Source organism: Megascapheus bottae, chromosome 6, assembly GCF_031878675.1.
Source record: "Megascapheus bottae isolate mThoBot1 chromosome 6, mThoBot2.hap1, whole genome shotgun sequence".
Taxonomy (NCBI): Eukaryota; Metazoa; Chordata; class Mammalia; order Rodentia; family Geomyidae; genus Megascapheus; species Megascapheus bottae.
In genome coordinates, this window is record NC_143514.1 from 19041884 (window position 1) to 19060480 (window position 18597).

The 18597-nt window shown below is 42.6% G+C and overlaps 1 protein-coding gene across 1 annotated transcript; it reads right to left on the minus strand.

The window, feature by feature from the left end:
- Nucleotides 1-450: 450 nt before the first annotated feature.
- On the minus strand, nucleotides 451-11428 carry Gnat2 (G protein subunit alpha transducin 2). Its single transcript, XM_090334362.1, has 8 exons — nucleotides 11301-11428; nucleotides 9502-9544; nucleotides 8863-9004; nucleotides 6082-6239; nucleotides 4143-4271; nucleotides 3815-3944; nucleotides 1297-1450; nucleotides 451-842 (listed from the first exon to the last, which is right to left on the minus strand). The coding sequence occupies exons 1-8, from the start codon at nucleotides 11416-11418 to the stop codon at nucleotides 652-654; spliced, it is 1065 nt and encodes a 354-aa protein (XP_090190488.1). The 5' UTR covers nucleotides 11419-11428; the 3' UTR covers nucleotides 451-651.
- Nucleotides 11429-18597: the final 7169 nt, after the last annotated feature.

Consider the following 18597-nt stretch of genomic DNA (forward strand, 5'->3'; position numbering starts at 1 on the left):
ACAAGCTCTGCAGTCTTTTTTTTTTTCTCCTGAAATGTGGCAGTTGAAATAATGTTAGATTGCCCACTTGTTCTGAATATTTTGATGCAGAAGTGGCAACAATAAAAATCCTAAGTGGGCATGTGTTGAAGCCCTCCAAGTTCAGTCAGAAAGTATCATATGTAGCAAAAGTTATTTATAAAGAAACTCAATGTGTTTGGCAGCCCAGAGGGCAGTGGGATAAGTCTGTGTTTACCAAAGATGATCTTTAAAAACTTAACATCTCCCATCCAGTGATCCAGATCTGTGAGCTGAGTCACAGAGATCTATTTGTGTAAAAAAAAAAAAAAATGGAGTGATAGTTTATTGAGGGTTTGGTTTTAATTGGTTTATTTTGCATTGTAGGGAAGATTGCCATTATGCTGGGGATAGTTTGTTGAGATTCTGAAAACCAGGTGTTATTTCATAAATTACAGCCTTTTTATGTGTGACTAACCACAAAAGCTTTTCTGTGCCTTCCCTACTTGTATTTGTGCTCCTCAGAAAAACCCTATGAAATAGTAGGTTGGGGAAGTTATCTTCTATTTAGAGGAAGGACTTGAGGCTCAGAGAGATGAAGCATCCAGAATCTTGTATTAAGCAGAATCTTGGGATTCTAATCTGAGGAATGTTTTAAAAGAGTCCACAGTCCTTGAGGTTTTCTTTGATGATAATATCTGTAACTGCATCAAACACAAATTTGACATTCTGTGTGTCAGTAGCACAGGTCATGTGGCTGTAGATTTCTTTGACATCTTTTCTCATATTGAGGTCGAGGAACTGGCTCTTGATATAATTCCCTGCATCCTCATAGGAGTTGTTGCCTGGTTTAAAAAAAAAAAGAAAATAGTGAATGGGATAAATTAACCCTTTTTAGTTGCTCAGTTTTTTTCTTCTTTACTGTACTACAGTTTAGAATCTAAGGCCTCACTTTTTTTTTAGGTGACCTTTTCCACATTGTGTTAGATAAAGAGTATCTAATTTCTGAGGTAGTTTTCTCTTACACTCTAGTACTTTTTATTTAGTGAAGCAAAAACATTGAGGAAAGATCTCTGTATCTCCATATTTAGTTTCTAGCAGGTGTCGTTTTGAACAGTCAGTGGCTCCCCTGTGTCTACTATCTCCTGTCTTCTGGACACATCTGAATTTAAACCCTGTACCTGAATGCTCAAGTTTCTCCCTTAAGACAAGTTCCTTTATATCTTCCTTGGCATAGGGAATAAGACATCTGTGAGTCACTACTAAAAGGCTTTGCTGTCTGCAACATTTGACACTTACCATCATACTCAGGAAAACAGATACTGAGATGGACTTTCTTGATCTTTTCCTCAAAGAGATCTTTCTTGTTGAGAAAGAGAACAATAGAAGTAGCGGCAAAGAACTTGTGGTTACATATGCTGTTGAACAGGTGCAAAGACTCATGCATACGGTTCTAGTAATAGGAAACACCATTGGAAATATCAGATTGGGTTTATGAGATATCTGTTTACTGTGTCCCAAATGTAAAAGGAAAACAGGAAATAGCTTCTGTCTTTTTAACGTGGAGTACACCCAAACAGATTGTGGTGGCTTCTAATTTCCTTTCTGTCATGTTCGTAGATGTGTGTTTCAGGGGAAATTCTCAAGCAACTCTGAGTCCTTTTTTTTCCCCCTTATATAATTATGAAAGTTAAATAAGAGCCGGGTGCAGTGGATCAGGCCTATAATCCTAGCTACTCAGGAGGCTGACATCTGAGGATCATGGTTCAAAGCCAGTCCAGCCACTAAAGACTGTGAGACTAATCTCTAACCACTAGAAAACCAGAAGTGGCGCTGTGGCTCAAGGGGTAGGGTGGTAGCTCTTCAGCTCAAGGACAACCCCCAGGCCCAGAGTTCAGAGTTCAAGCCCTACGACTGAAAAAGAAAGTTAAATAAGATCATGTATATATTGTTTCCACAGTAGTGGCTAGCATCTAGGTATACAATAAACATATACAGATCTTTAGCAACCAGGACACAAGTAAGGATTATGGCATTCATAAGTACTGCAGTTACAAGTTTGAAACCAGGCCCAAGTTAGCACGTGCCCACTTGAATATATCCCAGATCTCAGTTGTAGCAGAAACATGACAGTGGATACTTTGGTCTTGGTGCCACACAGAAGGAATTTCCCATTGCCACACTACCAACACTTCTCATTTTCTTTGTTGCTACATTTGAAGACAGAAAAGCATTAGATATAAGCAGTGTGGAGGTGGCTGTGTTCTAGTACAGCTTGTTTTTAGGGAACAGCTCTTTAGAGGCTTGAAATAGGCCGTAAAGGTATACCCTTTCCTTACTGTTAATACTTCTACAAAGCCCTTTAAGACCTTAGGATTTAAGGTAGAAAAGATCTCAGAAGGTGAATAAATAGTGCTGTAAGATACTGAGCAAATGCTCTAATGGGAACCTGATCTATTAGGGAGAAGTAAAGATAACTAGAGCAAGAGAGAAGCTTTGCTTTTCAGTTAGTAGGCTGCTGGACTCCATATGCAGAATAGATGTTTATATGAAATTAGTGTTTTCATACCTTGGATTTCCTTTCAGACTCAAGGTAACTGACACTTGTCCTGTAATGTTCACATCTAATAGAACTTTACAGGTTAGGGGCTGGGAGTTTAACCTAGTGGTAGAGTGCTTGCCTACTATGCACAAAGACCCGAGTTTGATTCCTCAGTACCACATACATAGAAAAAAGCCAGAAATGGTGTTGTGGCTCAAGTGCTGGAGCTCTAGCCTTGAGAAAGCCCAAGGACAGTGCCCAGGCCATGAGTTTAAGGCCCAGGACTGGCAAAAGGGAAAAAAAACAAAACAAAAAAAACAACTCTCAGTCTTCCAGCTGCCAGTTTAGTTGATATGTGAGAATCCTGGTCTTCCAGTCTCCTGTTGACACTCAGTCTATTTTTAGGCTTCAAAATGAGGTTAGTGTTTCAACCCCTTTTATTATATTGCATAAAGATACACAGCTGGGTGTGCTGGCACACATCTGTAATTCCAGACACTCAGTAGAATTGAGGTTCAGGGCCAGCCTGGGCAAAGGTAGGAAAACACTCAAAAATAAGACAGAGCCAGCAGTGGCTCACACCTGGAATCCTAGCTACTGAGAGTGTTGAGATCTGGGGATCATGGTTTAAAAGTCAACCCAGGCAAGAAAGTCTGAGAGAGTCTTGACTCCAGTTAACTTCCAGAAAGCTAGAGATGGAGCTGTGGGTCTGGGTCAAAGTGATATAATACTATACTTGTACAAAAATGCTCAGGGATGGCTCCTAGGCCCTGAGTTCAAGCCCTAGGACTGTCAAGAAAATGAAAGGGGGCAGGGAGTAAGGACATAGGTCAAATGATAGATGTTGCCTAGGATATTCATGAGACCTCGGGTTCAGCCCTAGTGCCTTAAATAAACATGTCCTGTTCAATATCAGTACCACAAACGGGAACATCATCCAGATATGGTGGCATAAGTGTAATCACACCTCATTGGAAGGTATTGTTACTGCTTGAGACCACACACACAAAAGGAACACATCAAACTTAACTCTTCATCTTTCTTCCTTATTCATCTGTAATTTATAAGCAGCCTGGGAGAATATACTAAAACCTGCAAAGGAAAAGCTTTTTCTGAAGTTGCTTACCTGCGCCATTCACTGATCTGATAGAATAGCTGAGTTGACAGTACTAACTGAAACCACCCAGTGAGGGGCATTGAAAGGCTTGTGGTTTAGAGGAAGGGAGAATGGAGGAAAATGTATCACTGGATCTGATTGGTGCAAAGGCTACTTACCACTTCATCATCTTCCACTAGCACCATATCATAGGCACTGAGAGCTGCACAGAAAATGATGCAGGTGACTCCTTCAAAGCAATGGATCCACTTCTTTCTTTCTGACCTCTGTCCTCCCACGTCAAACATTCTGAGAGAGAGGAAGCAGTTGTTCACATATGCTGTTCAACATGTGAGGTGGCCACCATAAGGCCAGTTGGCATAGCCAGAAGTGGGATGATGATGGGAGAACTGAGATTGGGCTTCAGCAAAGAGCACAAAGTATGCCCACACCCCACTTGAAATTACACATGTGCATCTGAGATGCCCTCAGGAAATGAGTACTTGCCTGAAATTCAAGTCTTTGACAGAAAACTTGGTTTCAATGATGCCTGTGGTTTTGACTCTGGATCGGAGCACATCTTGTTCACTGGGGAGGTAGTTGGGATCTGTAATTTGGTCCAACTGGTTCAGATAGCTAGAGAAAAGTGATTGGCCATTGGTGACATTACATTTGCCAAAGCCAAGGCTAATAGAAGGCAAATATTACCCAAAGTCACAACTAATGTGAAAGTGTCAGGGCTGGAATCTGTAGCATTAGATCTAGGATTCCCTCAAACACTCCTGAGCCTTATAAAAGTGAGTTTATAAAAGAGCTGTGAGTTTATAAAAGAGCTGTGGACACAACATTTTCGAGGCAGGTGTGCTGGGGTTTTTTTTTGGTTGTTTTTCTGTTGGTTGTGGGGCTTGAACTCTGGGCCTGGGCATTGTCCCTGAGCTCTTAGCTCAAGGCTACCACCTACCCCTTGAGTCACAACGCCACTTCTGGTTTTCTAGTGGTAAATTGGTGATAGGAGTCTCATGGACTAAAGTCCATCTGGCTCTGAACTTTGATCCTCAGATCTCAGCCTCCTGAGTAGCTAGGATTACAGGGGTGAGCCACCACGCATGGCTGGGTATTCTGTTCTTTAAGTCAAGTTGAATTTCACATGACAGGCTTTTTAAGACCCTTAACAAGATTTACTGGCTTAAATAGATACCAAAAGTTCATCAGGAGAGAGGAATAAATTGAAAGATTAAAATTTTGAGACTTGAAAGCAACACATCAACATTGTTTATATCCTGAATGAAATTAGAAAAAAAAATGCAGTAATTAGAAAGTTGCTGGGCTCACATCTGTAATCCTAGCTACTCAGAAGGTTGAGATCTGAGGACCATAGTTCAAAGTCATTCAGGGCAGGAAAGTCAGTGAGACTTATTGCCAGTTAACTACCCCTATCTCCCCCCAAAAAGAAAGACAAGAAATAGAGCTATGGCTCAAGTGATAGAACTCCAACCTTGAGTGGAAAAGGCTAAAGGACAATATCCAGGCCCTGAGTGTAAGCTCCAGTACTGGCACTAGAAAGAAAAAAAGAGGCTAAAGGCAGATATAAAACCAAATAACTCATGAAGAAGTGTGGCTCAACTGGTTGCATGACAGCTTTAAGCAGAAAAGGATAAATGGAAGGGAGAGGCCCTGAATTCAAGTCCCTCTACTGTTGGCTATGTGTGCACACACACCTAACTTGAAAGCTTATTGGTTAGGGGTAAAAAGGACTCTCTTAAGTAATACACTTAACAGTGACTGGGCCCTAGTAAAGCAGCATTCCAGAGATAACAGCATAATATCAAAATCAGATGGCAGATGGGAATTACGCACAAATCCATTTGATTCAAGCTCATTTGATACTACCTCATTGCAGGTAGGATGAATATGTCCCTTATTATTTTGAATCAAGCTTTGTAAAGTTGATTGTCTCTTAGTTCCTGACCCTTTGGTTTGTCCTGGTAATGTGTGAGTGTACATCTTAAGAGTGCAGGGCTTAGCCAGAAGTTTGGCTTAGTGGGATTGAGTGCTTGCCTAGCATGCCCAAAGACCAGGGTTCAATGCCCACATACATAGAAAAGCCGGAAGTGGTGCTGTGGCTCAAATGGTGAAGTGCTAGCCTTGAGGAAAGTCCAAGGACAGTGCTCAGGCCCTGAGTTCAAGCCCCAGGACTGGCAAGAAAAAAAGGAGTGCAGGGTAACGGCTGCTAGGTAGAGCACTTCTTTGAATTTTTGTCTTCAGCTTTGTAGACTGCAAAGAACTGATGTACAGTAATGCAGAATAGTGGAAAGTGGCAGATAGCCCTGTGACCTTACATCCAGCCTTCTGGATCTCCAGCTTTCATTGCCTGCAATTGAAATTTGGCTGAGTTTTCTCCTGAAGAATTGCTCAACTGTCATCCCACTTCCCATCCCAGTCTTACTAAGATGCAGAGTCATTGAGCTGATACTCTGCAGCTCTCTCAAAGCAGGCTTGCACTCCCCCATCTTTCCACAACTTCCGGATGACGTCTACCAGCTCAGGGGGCATGGTCCCCTCCTCGATGGAATCAGCCAGGTTGTTGAGCTGTCGGCCATCATCCTATAAAATACAGAAACCTGGCTGAGAACTTACAGGAGTCATGGCTATCCAGAAGACTTCCGTAAACATCCATGAATGGAAAGGGATTTGCCTTGCTGCCAAAACCTAAGGTGCAAAGTCCATCTATGGAAACTTTCTAGTGAACTCTTGAGTGTACATCCTAAATGTGGAGAGTGGAAATATATGCAGCTTTGAAATGCCTAGGGGATAGCAGAGTCCCATGTGCTTCCTCTTCAGTATTTCAGGCTTCAGATCTTAGTCTGAAAGTAAATGTCACACAATATGCTGCAGGAGACTATAACTTAAAATAAAATAGACTGTGGGGCCGGGAGTTTGGCCTAGTGGTAGAGTGCTTGCCTAGCATGCATGAATACCCGGGTTCGATTCCTCGGTACCCCACATACGTACTAAAAAACCACAAGTGGTGCTGAGGCTCAAGTGGTAGAGCTCTAGCCTTGAGAAAGTCCAAGGACAGTGCTCAGGCCCTGAGCTCAAGCCCAGGACTGGGAAAAAAAAAAAATAGACTGTTCAAGAAACAGAGAGCATGGAAAACAACTTTTGTTCTTTCAGTGATTCAAAGCTAGAGATTTTGTTTATAAAAGTTCCATGCTGAAAAGCATATGAGAAAATGTTCATCATCCATGGTCATAAAGGAAATGCAAATAAAAACAGCCCTAAGATACCACCTCACCCCAACAAGAATGGCCAAGATTTTGAACTCAGACAATGACAGATGCTGGCAGGGTTATGGAGAAAAAGAAACCCTACTACACTGCTGGTGGGAATGTAAACTAGTTCAGCTACTCTGGAAAAGCAGTGTGGAGGTTTCTTAAAGAACTGAAAATTGACCTTTCCTACGATCCGCCATACCACTCCTGGGCATCTATCCTGAACATCATGACCCAAGATATGATAAGGACACCTGCTCAGCTATGTTTATCTCTGCACTATTCACAATAGTCAGGCAATGGAAACAATCCAGATGCTCTACTGCAGATGAATGGATACAGAAAATGTGGTTTATATACACAATAGAATTCTACAGAGCCAACAGACAAGACAAAATAATGGAATTCGCAGGGAAGTGGATGAATCTAGAGAGAATCATGTTGAGTGAGACAAGTCAAGACCTAAGGAACAAAAGGCACATGGTATCCTTAATATGTGGCTATTAAATCCAAAGACTACAAGAGCGAGGACTCTATTTGCATACCCAATGCTATGGACATGGTACTGGAAATATAAACATAACTATATAGACATAAAAACCTATGACTCTATAGACATAATGTTTTATTTCATAAATTAATGTGTTTCTATGACATACAAACCCTTAGCCTAATTTTGATTAAGTTCTAAATACTAAGTTTCAGTGATTGTAAATAGAGATTCCCTCCTTGAACACTTGTTTGTTAAACATGTCATTTAAAATATGATGTAAAAATCAACGTTAATAAATTCTTTAATAAAAAAAGTTCCATGCCGGGGCCGGGAATTTAGCCTAGTGGTTAAAGTGCTTGCCTAGCATGCATGAAGACCCGGGTTCGATTCCTCAGTACCACATACATAGAAAAAAAAAGCCTGAAGTGGTGCTGAGGCTCAAGTGGTAGAGCTCTAACCTTGAGAAAGTCCAAGGACAGTGCTCAGGCCCTGAGCTCAAGCCCATGACTGGCAAAAAAAAAAAGTTCCATGCCATGGCCAAGGCTCAAAATGATAAAGAGAAAAAAATGTCAAGGAAGCAGAAAATTTTGTAGACATTACTTTCCTAGGACTGGAAATTTTAATCTGTTTGTTTTGTTTTGTTTTGTTTTTGCCAGTCTTGGGCTTAGGCTCAGGGCCTGAGCACTGTCCTAAGGCTTTCTCAAGGCTAGAGCCACAGCACCACTTCTGGCTTTTTCTATGTATGTGGTACCGAGAAATTGAACCCAGGTCTTCGTGCATGCTAGGCAAGCACTCTACCTACCACTAGGCCAAACTCGCAGCCCTGGAGATTTTAATCTTTACAGATGGCGTTTTAGCTACACAGAACTTTTTCTTAACTTTCCTTATGAATTCTTTTTTTTTCTTTTTTTTTTTTTTTTTGCCAGTCCTGGGCTTGAGCTCAGGGCCTGAGCACTGTCCTTGGACTTTTCTCAAGGCTAGAGCTCTACCACTTGAGCCTCAGCACCACTTCCAGCTTTTTTTTCTATATGTTGTACCAAGGAATCGAACCGGGTCTTCATGCATGCTAGGCAAGCACTTTAACCACTAGGCCAAACTCCCGGCCCATGAATTCTTTTTTTATTGAGGACTTTCTTTCTTTCTTTTTTTCTTTCTTTCTTTCTTTCTTTTCTTTTTTTCTTTCTTTTCCCCAGTCCTGGGCTTGAAGCTCAGGGCCTGAGCACTGTCCTTGAGTTTTCTCAAAGCTAGAGCTCTACCACTTGAGCTACAGCATCATTTACAGCTTTTTCTGTGTATGTGGTACCGAGGAATCAAACCTGGGTCTTTGTGCATGCTAGGCAAGCATTCTGCCACTAGGCCAAACTCCCAGCCCCTCCTTATGAATTCTTGACATTTAGTCTGTTTCTTGTTCTCACTAGCCATTCCTGCTTCTACCCATAATCATGAAATATCAATCACATACCGCACAACTTGGTTCAGCATAGTCAATGCCTAATGTAGACATGGCTCGGATGATAGCAAGGATAGACTGCAACACATTTCCATAGATGACTGACTTAAACTCCAGGCATTCTTCTGGCGAATATCCATCCTGGTGAATGATCCTTCAATGGGCAGATACCCAGCTTTCAGCTGGATTTAATAACCAGACTTAAGGGAATCTAGGGGATTTGAAGGGTGCTAAGAGCCCCATCTATCTCAAAAAATGTAGGAGGGAGGAGTGTTGGGAATCAGATTATTTATATCCAACTTTCCTAAGGCTAAAGAAGCTTTCAGTCTCTTCTCTCTCCCCCCCCCCCCCCCCCGTGCTAGTACTTAGGGCTTGAACTCGGCGGAGGCACTGTTCTGAGCATCAGCTCTATCACTGGAGCCACAGCTCCACTTCTGGCTTTTTGGTGGTTATTTGGAGGTAAGAGTCTCTCAGATTTTCATGCCAGGAGTTGGCTTTGAATCAAAATCCTTAGATTTTAGCCTTTTAAGTAGTTAGGGTTACAGGTGTGAGCCACCACCAGCACCTAACTGCCTCTCACGCCCAGTCCTTCCCCTGGTTCCACTGACAACTTCCCCCACCTCCATCCTTTTGGGCTTTGTTTCTACTCACTTCATCTGTTTGACAATAGTGCTCTTCCCAGATTCCCCAGCACCTGAAAGGAGAAATTTGTACCCTTCAAATCTCCATTATTCTCCCCACCATTCTGGTAGATGTCTGAAGAAGTGTTCTCTGGGAGCCTTGCTTCAGGAAGAACACACAGGATTGGTTGCCCCCCCGATGGTGCACATGGCACCATGAGCTCGGACCATCTGACCAGGGTTTACAGCAGAGTTTCTTAGCTTTAGCACTACTTCTATTGGAGGTTAGATTTTCTATTTTGCAGATGGCTGTCCTTTGCTTTGTAGGATAGTTGGAACCATTGTTGGCCTCTATTTAGTAGTATCCTACTCTAAAGTTGTAACATCCAAATGTTTTCCAGACATTTGCAGATGGACCTTGGAAATCAGTCAGCCCATTGACAACCCCTGATACATTCATGGAAAATTCTTTTAACAGTTTCCTAAGCATCCTTAAAAAAAAAAAAAAACCTTAAGATGAGTACACTTGGGTTGGATTGGAGAGAGCCAGAATCACTTCACTAATAAATTATTTTTTCATCATTTTGATGGTTCTAATAATTGACTAAAACATCCTCACTCATACTCTCCTCACCCCATCGAAACCTCACATTTCTTTCAATCCTCTCCCTCCAACTACACTGACTGCCCCATCCTCAACCTCCTCCCACTGGGTCTGTGCGTGTCCCTCTAAGCTGCTTATCCTGAACTTAGAAGAAATCTGTTTAGGTTTAAATCTCTTAGTGGCCTTTCCATCTCTTAGGTCTTCCTATATGACTCCTGGGTTCTTTGGAGTCTGGGTCTAGCTTACAGAAATAGGCTCCTGTACTGTGTCCTTGGACTGTGCCACAGGTACACTGGGAGAAAATGAGACACCTTAGCCTTGATGCTTCAATCCCAAAGCTCCTCACAAGCTTAAAAACCCAGTCTGCCATGTAAGTGTGCTGCATCTAAATTTCTTGTTTTGCTTCTATTTATAGCCATAATTAATTGAATGACCTACTGCAGTACCTTTATTTTCCCACCACAAACATCAAGTTAAAGAACCTCCCACTTGACAAGGGGCTTTAAAGGCTGCCACATAATATCAGAAGGGACTTTGGTGGGTAGAGACTCCATGGCCGCTCTTATGAGGACTCCCTACTCCCAGAGAAGAAATCGGCATACTTGGCAAGAGTCAGTGGACCTATCCTTAAGGCAGTGTGGTGGGAATATGTAGTGGAACTTGAGATTCTATTAGTGAAGGGAGATTCTGTTCTCTTCTGGTTCCATGCCCCAGAGTTCTTGCTATTTACCAAGCTAAAAGAAATATTACAGGGGCTGGGAGTTTGGCCTAGTGGTTAAAGTGCTTGCCTAGCATGCATGAAGACCCGGGTTCGATTCCTTGGTACCACATATAGAAAAAAAAAAGCCAGAAGTGGTGCTGAGGCTCAAGTGGTAGAGCTGTAGCCTTGAGAAAGTCCAAGGACAGTGCTCAGGCCCTGAGCTCAAGCCCAGGACTGGTAAAAAAAAAAAAAGAAATATTACATTAGGAGATAGATGGGACCATCCTGGCCTTTTCATGATTTCAAATTCAAAAACAGGAGAAAATTCAGTAACATTGCCATTCAGTTCCTTTTAGGTAGATGTGTTGTCTCCATATTAACTTAATGCTAGAGCTACTTCCTAACACAGACTGGAAAGAGGAAAATTGGCCTGCCCCTCCATCTCTGTGGGATGAGGTAGAATCTTCCCACCTCCCACAAAGCAGAAAGAAGCACTGTCTTCCCCTTTTCTGGTTTCACATCTCACCCAGCAATAGCAGCTTGATGGTCTTGGCTTCCTTGTCAGCGTCCTCCTGCAGCTTCTTTTCCAACTCCTTGGACCTCTTGGCCAGTTCTCTGTCCTCAGCACTGATTCCACTTCCCATCTCTGCAGTCTCCTCCTCAGCCTGTTCCTCTGGTTCTTAACACTTCCCTATGAAATTCCTATATGTGAATGAAAAAAGTGGAGATCCAGTATTGTTTTCCTCACTCCCCTAAAAACTAAGAAAATAGACTACAGGTTGTTGCATTCTGCTTACCTTAGCAGAGACTCCCTACTCCAACCAGAAACTATTAGTCTAGGGATTTTCGACTTTGTCTAGCAATGTGCTGGATTAAGCCAATTAAGAGCTTAGCCAGTAAGACAAGGCAAAGACTGAAATATGCTGGGGGCAGTGGGAATGATTAGAATTCTGACATAAGAAGGTAAGCTATTGGTCCTGAAGCTCTGAGATGCAAAAATGGCCCCCTTCCACCCTCTTGAAAGGCCTATCTCCTGAAAGAATTCTCTTTCATCACAGAGCTGGAGGTTAGGGACAGAGACATAGAAAGCATCTCTCATGTTGAAATTCCAAATTACAGGCCCTTGGTCTCCGAGGGCTCAAGGCATCAAAAAGGCTGATCCTGGATTTGTTTGAGGCGATGTCCTTACTTGGGAAGCTTAGAAATGTTTCATTCAACTCTCTCACTAGCTACGGCTCCAAGAAGCTCTAAAATTTTTCCTTCATATTGCTGTTTATTTGGGTTTGTACCATTTGTTTGTTTGTAGTATTCGATTTTGAACCCAGAGTTTAGAACTTTCTAGACAGGTACTCTACCACTTGAGCCCCATCCTTTCTTAATTATATATATGTCTATACTTATCACTTACCACTTCACAGTGGACTCTGATTTACTAATCTCTCCCACTGTGAATTTCTCCCCTGGGTGAGCAGGAACCAAATCAGATTCAATGTTAAACCCCCTCAGAACTTGTAGTTTATTAGTGGATCATCAGTGGATCATCATGAAAGGTGTGGTAGTATTAGAATAGCTCAGCATGTTGGGGTGTCATATAGGAATAAGGATGCCATCTCAAAAGGAACTTAGCAAGGCGGATTACTTTTGCAGGAGGGCCAAAAATGTGGTAAGCAAACACACAAAACAGGCAGTCTGCTCCGTATTTATCCCCAACCCAGCAGGCCTCTGTTCATATTGGCTGAGCTCAGGTTCACAATCTGCAAAAGGATGTGGTTTAATAGGATGTAATTAAAAATCAAGGAGTTTCTAGTGGGAGGTCTTAAAATGCATAGGGAAAGGATGAATGTAAGGAAAATGTAGTTAACAAGGGCTGAACTACCTAGTCAAAGCAGGAATCCTTCCAGAAAAATCTCATAAGATTAACAGAAAAGAGGGGTATAAATGTGTGTGAGGTAATTCTCCCTCTATCTGGCAAATATAACTATAACCCCTCTATTAATTACAATAAAAAAATTTTAAAAGCAGTATCCAATATCCATACAAAAAAAGATTAACAGAAAAGAAACTAACTACTTTGACAGAAAAGAGGCTTTTTTTTACCCACAGTGGGCTCTGGGCATAGGTGGCTTGCATTTACAGCTCTAGCTACTCAGGAGACAGATCTGGGTAAGAAAGTCTGTGAGACTCTTATCTCAAATCAACCACCCACAGAAAGCTGAAAATAGAACTGTGGCTTAAGCACAGTTCTAACCTTGAGCACAAAAGCTAAGGGATAGCACCCAGGCCCTGAGTTCAAGCCCCAGAAACAGCACTAAACAAACATTTGGAGAGTAAGTGAAGAAAGAAGGTGCGTAGTAGAGGGGAGGGGAGGGCTGCATTCCCTTAGCCCACTAGAGCCACCTGAAGCTCAGCTTCACCTGGCAAGTGAACTTTGCTGTCATTTCGGGTGAGATACATGGTACCTCTACACAACAAACTGCTTCCCTGGGCAACTAGAGTCTAACGGAGTTGAGCTTAGCTCTTCCTCTCTCCTTCTCCTTCTGCTCCTCCCGGAAGGAAGACAGTACAATCTAGCAGTTGTCCCCTAGCACTGAATAGTCCACTGGCCATAAGTGGCTATGCCCATTGTTTTATGGAAATGAGTTTTTCCAGTGGCACCTTCTCAGTTAGAGATACTTTAGAATTTTTCCTCACAAAGTTTCCTAGTCCTGAGAATCATCTGGCTAAGTTTGCTTCTACCTCATGAAGTCTTATATGCCACCAACTGGAAGTTTACTTTGCTTTCAAAAATGCCAACATTATCTATCTGTCTGTCTGTCTGTCTATCTATCTATCTATCTATCTATCTATCTATCTATCTATCTATATCTCTGAGCCATATAATTTTTTGATGGGTCCTGGGGCTTGAATTTAGGCCTAAGCTCTTTTTGCTCAAGGCTAGTGCTCTTTAAATTGAGCCATAGCTCTACTTCCAGGTTTTTTGATGCTTAATTGGAAGCAAAAGTCTTATGGACTTTCCTGCCCAGGCTGGCTTCAAACTGTGATCATCAGATCTCAGTATCCATAGTAGGTAGGATTACAGGTGTGTGCCTCTGGCATCCAGCATATATATATACAGAGAGAGAGAGACTGTTTTAAAGCCAATAAATTTTAGTAATAATATTAATCTCAGAGTCTCAGACACTATTTTAAAACTGATGCAGGTGATTATTGTCATCTGGAAAGTTTGAAAACTCTGGCCTAGAATAGTTCTCAATTTTTTGTGTATCAGAGACCTTTATCATTATTATTTTAAGTATTGATTGAATCTATCTGTTCTACTGTCCAGGAATAAGGATTTAAAATTTCCTTAGGTGAGCCCAATTAACTTGCAAAAAGAGCTGCAATTGGAGGTGTGGCTCAAGTGATAGAGTACACTGTGTGAAAAAAAGCCAAGTGTGAGTGAGAAGAATAAGTCCAAGAACTGGCACAGAAAATAAAATTTCCTCAACCAAGCTGGAAAACCCTTAAACTAAAAGATTTGCTTTTCCTATTAGAGCTGGAATTGTGTAGCAGCCACTAGTAGAATGACAAAGTAGGAGACAGAGCCTAGGTCTCCAACCCATCAGACACCCTAAGTTGTCACCCATCACCCTATCTCCCTGCCTTCCAGCTGCTGTTGGAGAGCCCAGACTGGTAGAGAATAAGGCATCTGCAGAGGTGTTTTCTATGGCAGTCCTGTTTTCCTAATTGAAACTTGGCAAGTGCTTATTGACTTAAGGGATAAAAGGAAAGTCCCTTTTCCCTTTGCATAAGAAATTGGCTGTCTTGGCATCTTGGCTCTAAGTTTCCAGTAACACACCACACCACCGGTCCTGTTTTGTCCTACAGAGTGCTGGTAATTTGTTCCAAAACCATAGATGTGCTGAGACTATCAGGAACTGTGACAGACCATGTATGTGGCTCACAGCCTCTAATTCTGTTGAAGGTTGTTGGAGGCCCACATAGCTTAGTAATAGATAAATTAATGATCTTTTCCAGTACCCACCCACCCATCCCCCTCAGTCCTGCCCTCAAGCTGCCAGTAAGAGAGAACTCTGGGTGAGTGCTGAAACCCAGGAACAGCAATCTTGCATTAGAAAAGAAACCTTCAACTTGTTTGTTGGGTAATATGCTTGAGGATGTTCCTTTCTCAGCCTCTAGAGCTGCAGGCTTCAATGCTGCTTCTGCTTTGCTTGCCGTGGCCACCAAGTTGAAGGAGGACATTCCCAGCCCTGCCCTGGCCTCTGGGAGTGGGAGCACATGCCCATAATGAGGGGTGTGAGCCCATGCCTGGGGCCTTCCGTCCCACGTCAGCTCGGCACTTCCTGTCATCACTGACCCATGTGAATATCCTATTTAGGGACAATGTCCTGGTGAAGAAGATAAAGCAGGAAGTGTGAGTCCCATTTTCTAAAATATAACTTTATTGGTATGATTAAGATGTTATACTGGCTGGGCGCAGTGGCTCACACCTGTAATCCTAGCTACTCAAGAGGCTGACATCTGAGGATCGCAGTTCAAAGCCAGCCCCGGCATTAAAGAATGTGAGATTCTTTTTTTTTTTTTTTTTTTTTTTTGCCAGTCCTGGGCTTGAGCTCAGGCCCTGAGCACTGTCCTTGGACTTTCTCAAGGCTAGAGCTCTACCACTTGAGCCTCAGCACCACTTCTGGCTTTTTTCTATATGTGGTACCGAGGAATTGAACCCGGGTCTTCATGCATGCTAGGCAAGCACTTTAACCACTAGGCCAAACTCCCGGCCTCAGAATGTGAGATTCTTATCTCCAATTGATCACTAGGAAAAGGGGAAGTGGGGCTGTGGCTCAAGGGGTAGGGCTGTAGCCTTGAGCTGAAAAGCTCAGGGACAGCGCCCAGGCCCAGAGTTCAAGCCCCATGACACCCCCCCCCCCCCCGCTAAAAAAAATAAAAGGAAAAAAAAGATGTTATACTGAAGGGTTACCATTTCATAAACAGATAATGAGTACATTTCTTTTTGGACAATGTCCCTTTGTTTTCCCTGCCACTGCTCTCCTGATTCCCATCTTAAGAGTGAGTAAAGGAAGCTGTGTGTTGGTGGCTCACATCTGTAATCCTAGTAGCTATGCAGGAGTATGAGATCTGTGGGACCAAATTCAAAGCAACCAGGCAGGAAAGTCCATGAGACTCTATCTCAATTAAACGTCAAAAAGCCAGAATTGGAGCTGTGGATCAAGTGGTAGAATGCTAGCCTTGAACACCAAAGCTCAGGAATAACACCCAGGTCCTGAGTTCAAGCCATAAGACTGGCACAAAAAAAAAGCAAAGGAAGCTTAGATCCATGATCCTCATCAGAGTATCAGAATTAGAGTTCGAGCTCAGCAGTTCAGTTGAGGGCCCTTTATAGACATAAAGTTAGTGGGCTTCTAAAGATCTGTATTATATTCAGTGATAAGGCTTGTCTAGATATAGTAGGGTGGAATGCGGGCATTGAAAATGGCCTTCAGGAACTTTCAGTACAAAGAATGAAATTTACAAGAGTAACATTTTCATTAAAGAGACCATTACTAGTGCTCGGGAATTTACAGCACCTATTGGCTGCCCATGGCTCACCCCTAGCTACTCAGGAGGCCAATGTTATTTAGGTCCTGCCAGAAAACCACACAGACATACAGGCACATAGAACAAAGGAAGGTTTAGTCACTGCCTGCACCAAATGGGCCTAATGATGAGCTCTAAGCTATGTGAAAGAGGCCTGTTGGACTAACAGCCAAGATCTGAAGATCTAAGCCAGCCCACGCAGGAAAGTTCATCACATTTGAATCTCCAATTAACCAATAAATAAATAACTTGAGGAGCCAGAAGTAGAGATATGGTTCAAGTAGTACAGTGCCAGCCTTGATCAGAATAAGCTAAAGGGCAGCATCTAGGCCCCAAGTTCAAGCCCCAGTACTTGAAGTGACTGGGCTGCAGTGAGAGGTGCATGGAAGGGAAAGCTGGGAAATGAGGACTGAGAAGGAAAATTGGGACCAACAAGCTGAAGAGCTTTGACGACAGGTTAAGGAGTTTAGTAAAATCCACCAGGAACTTAACAAAGATGGATACAGCTGCATGGTACTATGAACAGTGACTGAGATGAGGGGTAGGAGGAGTTGGCTGCCAGGAAAAGCTGAGATCTAGAAGGATCTGGGCTTAAGTGGCACTTGAAGAAGCGCCCTGGCCAAGTTTTTATTTTTGTTTTTTTTCAGAGCTGTAGGTGTTCTCTCCCAAGTCTAGGATCTGTTACTGATGCTCTGGCCTAGGGAAGCATACATTACCAGTGAGCTAAAAGCCAGAAAAGGAAATTAAAAAAAAAAATAGAACTATGGATATTAAGGGCCCGAGGCTGCAGGAGAACCCCTTGAAAAGTCATGATGGGAATGGACTGGGAGAGGAGAAAGCTGTGTTTGAACTAGGAAACATCTCAGGCATTTCAAATTAACCTTAAGGCTGTGAAAAAGTCTTAAGGCCACAGGGTGACTCACTCCTTCATTCCCCAAGCTTTGTTTTTCATAGACAATGCAACTCCACTGAAATTCTTGCTGCTAAGTAGGTGGGGGACTGATACTTAGCTAGAACCAGGGTAGACTTCCTTGCTGTAACTACACACCAGATGGCCTGAGAATAGAGAGGCTTTTCGAGTGAGCAGCATAATGTTGGTGGAACTAGGGAGACGTGAAAGGGACTGGTTCATCTGGGTTGGGTTGAGGGCAGGGACTGTCAAGAATTGGCTTGCCAGGTAGGTGGATCTGCATTAAGGAGATGCTAAAGAAGCCCGTCCCAATGTAAAACTCTGGTCCTTAAAATTATGTCAAGATTTGCATCTTATCAGAACATAGCTAACCCAGGTTACATGGTTCTTGATTTTTTTATTTTTTATTTTTTTTCCAGTTCTGGGCTTTGGGCTCAGGGCCTGAGCACTGTCCGTGGGCTTTCTCAAAGCTAGAGCTCTACTACTTGAGCCACAGCACCACTTCTGGCTTTTTTCAATGTATGTGGTATCAAGGAATCGAACCCGGGTCTTTGCATGCTCGGCAAGCACTCTACCACTAGACCAAACTCTCGGTCCACCTTGATTTTTTAATTCTGAGATTTATTCATTTTCAAGATCCAGCATCTCCCAAATTACTATGGGCCTCCAAACCAATCTAGGAAAACAAATGAAGAATAGCCAACTTTTGTTGGATGCCAGTGTCTCCTAACTACTTGGGAAGCTGAGATCAGATAATTGTGGTTTGAAGCCACCCATGAAGGAAAGTCCATGAGACTCTATCTCCAGTTAACCAGCAAAACGCTAGAAGTGGAGCTGTGTCTCAATTGATAGCCTTGCATGAAAAAGCTAAGACACAGTGCTCAGGCCTTAAATTTAAGCCTCAGTGCTAGCACCAAAAAAAGAATAGCCTGCTTTTTAAGGTGTGTGTGTGTGTGTGTGTGTGTGTGTGTGTGTGTGTGTGTGGAGGGGGTGGCAGTCTGTGCTGGTCACTACATTAGTTTACCATTTTTGTTAATTTACATTCCCTTAATTATAAAATTAAGGGCCACCCATCTACTGTGATTTTTTTTTTGCCTGTCCTGGGATTTGAACTCAGGGCCTGAGCACTGTCCTTGGATCTTTCTCAAGGATAGAGCTCTACCACTTGAGCCACAGCACCACTTCTGGCTTTTTTCTATGTATGTGGTAACTGAAGAATCGAATCCAGGTCTTTGTGCATGCTAGGCAGGCACTCTACCACTAGGCCAAACTCTTGGCCTCTACTGTATATTTTTTAAAAGTACAAATAGGTATAAGGAAA

Coding starts and splice junctions, on each gene's coding strand:
- Gnat2 (XM_090334362.1), bottom strand. CDS start 11,418: ATGGGAAGTGGAATCAGTGCTGAGGACAGAGAACTGGCCAAGAGGTCC. Junction 9,545..11,300: donor CATCAAGCTGCTATTGCTGG/GTGAGATGTGAA, acceptor TTCTCCTTTCAG/GTGCTGGGGAATCTGGGAAG. Junction 3,945..4,142: donor GTCAAAGACTTGAATTTCAG/GCAAGTACTCAT, acceptor CCTCTCTCTCAG/AATGTTTGACGTGGGAGGAC.